The sequence below is a fragment of the Bison bison genome, unplaced genomic scaffold (genome assembly GCF_000754665.1).
Source record: "Bison bison bison isolate TAMUID 2011002044 unplaced genomic scaffold, Bison_UMD1.0 scf7180017845646, whole genome shotgun sequence".
Lineage (NCBI taxonomy): Eukaryota > Metazoa > Chordata > Mammalia > Artiodactyla > Bovidae > Bison > Bison bison.
The window spans coordinates 16,737-19,834 of NW_011476219.1; the positions used below are offsets into that span (position 1 = coordinate 16,737).

Below are 3,098 nucleotides of genomic sequence, written 5' to 3' on the forward strand. Positions count from 1 at the left end.
GTACGCACCCCCAAACGGGGTTGGCCATTACTGCTGTTAGAGCGAGGAGGGGCAAGGGAGATTGTGTGCTGCAGAGGGCGGACGCAGTGGGCAGGTGGGCCCAGGTAGGGGCTGCCACTGAGAGAGGCGGGTGGGTGGATGGGGCCTGTCGCAGGGAGCCGTGGGCTCCCTGGCTCTCCCTGCCGCTGGCATTGATCTCGGGGTGGGAGGCGCGTGCTGCCCCTGCGGGCTTGGGAGGGCTGGAGGAGCCCGGAGGGCCCGCGGCCCCTGAGCCTGGCCAGGGCTCGCCAGCAGAAGCAGGACCAGATCGAGGGCCTGGGGGCCCAGGGACTGTGGCGGGCTTGGAAGGGCTGGGGGGCCCAGGGACTGCGGCCAGGCTCTGTGGGGGCCCAGGGCCCTGCCACCCCTGAGCCGGCCCGGGCTCGCCAGCAGAAGCAGGACCGGATCGAGGGCCTGAAGCGGCACATCGAGAAGCACCGTTACCACGTGCGTATGCTGGAGACCATCCTGCGCATGCTGGACAATGACTCCATCTTGGTGGACGCCATCCGCAAGATCAAAGACGACGTCGAGTACTATGTGGACTCGTCCCAGGACCCCGACTTCGAGGAGAACGAGTTCCTCTACGATGACCTGGACCTCGAGGACATTCGTGAGCGCGGCGTGGGCCTGCGGGGGCAGCGGGGCCCGGTGAGGGGGCTGCCCACTGACGCGCCTGCCCCCTCCCACAGCACAGGCGCTGGTCGCCACCTCCCCCCCCAGCCACAGCCACATGGAGGACGAGATCTTCAACCAGTCCAGCAGCACGCCCACCTCGACCACCTCTAGCTCGCCCATCCCGCCCAGCCCGGCCAACTGCACCACGGTGAGGCCTGGGGGCCGCGTCACCCGGAGGCTCCGGGGCTGGGGACGCGTGTCTGGGCTCTGGGCCCTCGGCTGTAGATCGCCAGCAGGGCGGTCAGGGCCACTGTGGGTCCGGGTGTGGAACATGGTGGGGGGTGGGGGCGTGCCTGGGCCACTGGACCCCTGGGAGGGGGATGTGGGGACTCCCTAAGGAGAGCTGGTTCCTGGGTCCCTGAGAGGCTGGCGGGGGTGCTGGCCCCCGAACACAGGAGCCCCGGGGAGCAGGGTTAGGTAGGTTTCCCTGGAGGTGAAGCTCCCAGGGCCCTGAACAGTTTTGGGGCCAGAAGCGGCCTGTGGGCGTCAGATCTGGGGGTTCAGAGGTAGGTGACTCTGTCAGGCCCCAGAGACTCCCAGGTTCTGACCGCACCTCTCAAACCTCAGGAAAACTCGGAAGACGACAAGAAGAGGGGCCGCTCGACAGACAGTGAAGTCAGCCAGGTGGGTGCGCTGGGGGTCGGCCATTGGTGGGTCAGCACTCACCCATTCGTGCCTCCCCAAGGGCTCACTGCGGCCTGAGCAGGGCCCTCGTGCAGGGCTCTGGGGACATGCTGGGCGGGCGGCGGTGCTCCCTGGGAAGTCTGTGCAGCGGCAGGGCATGGTCGGCGGGTGGTTCCAGGGAGAGGTGGCAGCCCTGGGCATTAGAGGAGGATCCCCCTGTGAGGCGGCGGCGGGCAACAGGCCCGTCGTGATGGGCTAGGAAACATGGCGGGGAGCCGGCCAGGCACGCTGGGCTCGCGGAGTACAGGACCTCAGGCGGGGGGCTGAGGGGCTCAGCAAGCCTGAGCAATGAGAGGCCGGGAACCGCACGGGTTGCGTTTCTTGGGGGCGCTCTGGGCCTTGGTCGTGCTGGCCGTGTGTGCCACAGGTCTCCCCTCACAAGCCCGGTGGGCTCTGCTCGCCTCTGCCTGGACAGGGGCACACTGTAGGGATCCTGTCACACCCGAAGGGGTCTTAGGGAGGGCGAGTGTGGGTTCCTGGGAGGGCTGGTCCCCAGGGGCACGCTGAGGCCAGGGTGGTGAAGCTGGGGTGAAACGGGCTGACCGAGCGTGGTGCCAGGGAGACAGAGTCAAGCTAGTGAGTCCTGCTTGGTGTGCAGTGGGCTCTAGGGCCCGGGAGGCAGCGGGGCAATGGGGGAGGCGGCGGGCAGTCCTGGAGACGGTGGGGCCGGCTGCCCGGGGGCGTGAGTGTGGGCAGCAGCAGCTGGGCCTCAGGGTGGGGGTGGGCTTGGCACTGGGCTCCAGACTCCACTTTGTGGCGTGGGGGTCACCAGCAGCCTCCCAAGTCATGTTAGTGACAGTTTTGATTCAGAATTCCTGTTGTGCTTTTAGACACGACAGGCTGGGTTTAGACACGACAGGCTGGGTTCAGCCACTTCATTCTGAGGACATTCGTGGTTCCCACTATTCCCCCGCCCCCACCCCCCAGGTCTTCAGATGGGGGCTCAGGTCCCTGTGGGACATTGTAGGGGTGTCCCTCATCATTAGATGGGGTCTCAGGTACCTGTGGGATGTTGTGGGGTTGTCCCCCCCTATCAGATGGGGTCTTAGGTCCCTGTGGGACGTCATGGGGGTGTCCCCCCTCATCAGATAGGGTCTCAGGTCCCTGTGAGACATTGTGGGGGTATCCCCTCATCATTAGATGGAGTCTCAGGTCCCTGTGGAAAGTTGTAGGGGTGTCCCCCCATCATTAGTTGGGGTCTCAGGTCCCTGTGGAAAGTTGTGGGGGTGTCCCCTCATCAGATGGGGTCTCAGGCCCCTGTGAGATATCATGGGGGTGTCCCCCCCTCTCATCAGATGGGGTCTCAGGTCCCTGTGGGATGTCGCTGGGGATGTCCCCTCCATAATCAGATGGGGTTTCAGGCCCCTGTGGGATGTCTGGGGGTGTCCCCCTATCATTACATGGGGTCTCAGATCCTTGTGGGACGTCGTAGGGGTTGTCCAGGCAGGATGTGGCGGGCTGGCTGCCAGCTGGACACGCGTAAGTGTTGTCAGCGTGGAGCTGGAGGTGGAAGCCACAGGGTCCCTGCAAGGGCCGGGGTAGCAGTGCCAGTGCTGAGGGTGGGCCTTGTCGCAGGGAGGGTGTGCGGGTGGCCCCCGGGTCCTTACCCTCTGCTCCCTCCCACCTGCAGTCTCCAGCCAAAAACGGCTCCAAGCCCGTCCACAGCAGCCAGCACCCTCAGTCCCCGGCTGTGCCGC

General features: G+C 66.0%; 1 protein-coding gene across 1 annotated transcript in view; it reads left to right on the forward strand.

Moving 5' to 3' along the window:
* Positions 1–3,098, forward strand: part of LOC104985867 (CCR4-NOT transcription complex subunit 3-like) — a 15,418-nt gene that overhangs the window by 7,214 nt on the left and 5,106 nt on the right. Inside the window, exons 8-11 of the mRNA XM_010836265.1 lie at positions 433–652; positions 732–865; positions 1,285–1,341; positions 3,032–3,096. Coding sequence (XP_010834567.1) covers positions 433–652; positions 732–865; positions 1,285–1,341; positions 3,032–3,096 — 476 coding nt within the window. The remainder of the gene's footprint in view (positions 1–432; positions 653–731; positions 866–1,284; positions 1,342–3,031; positions 3,097–3,098) is intronic.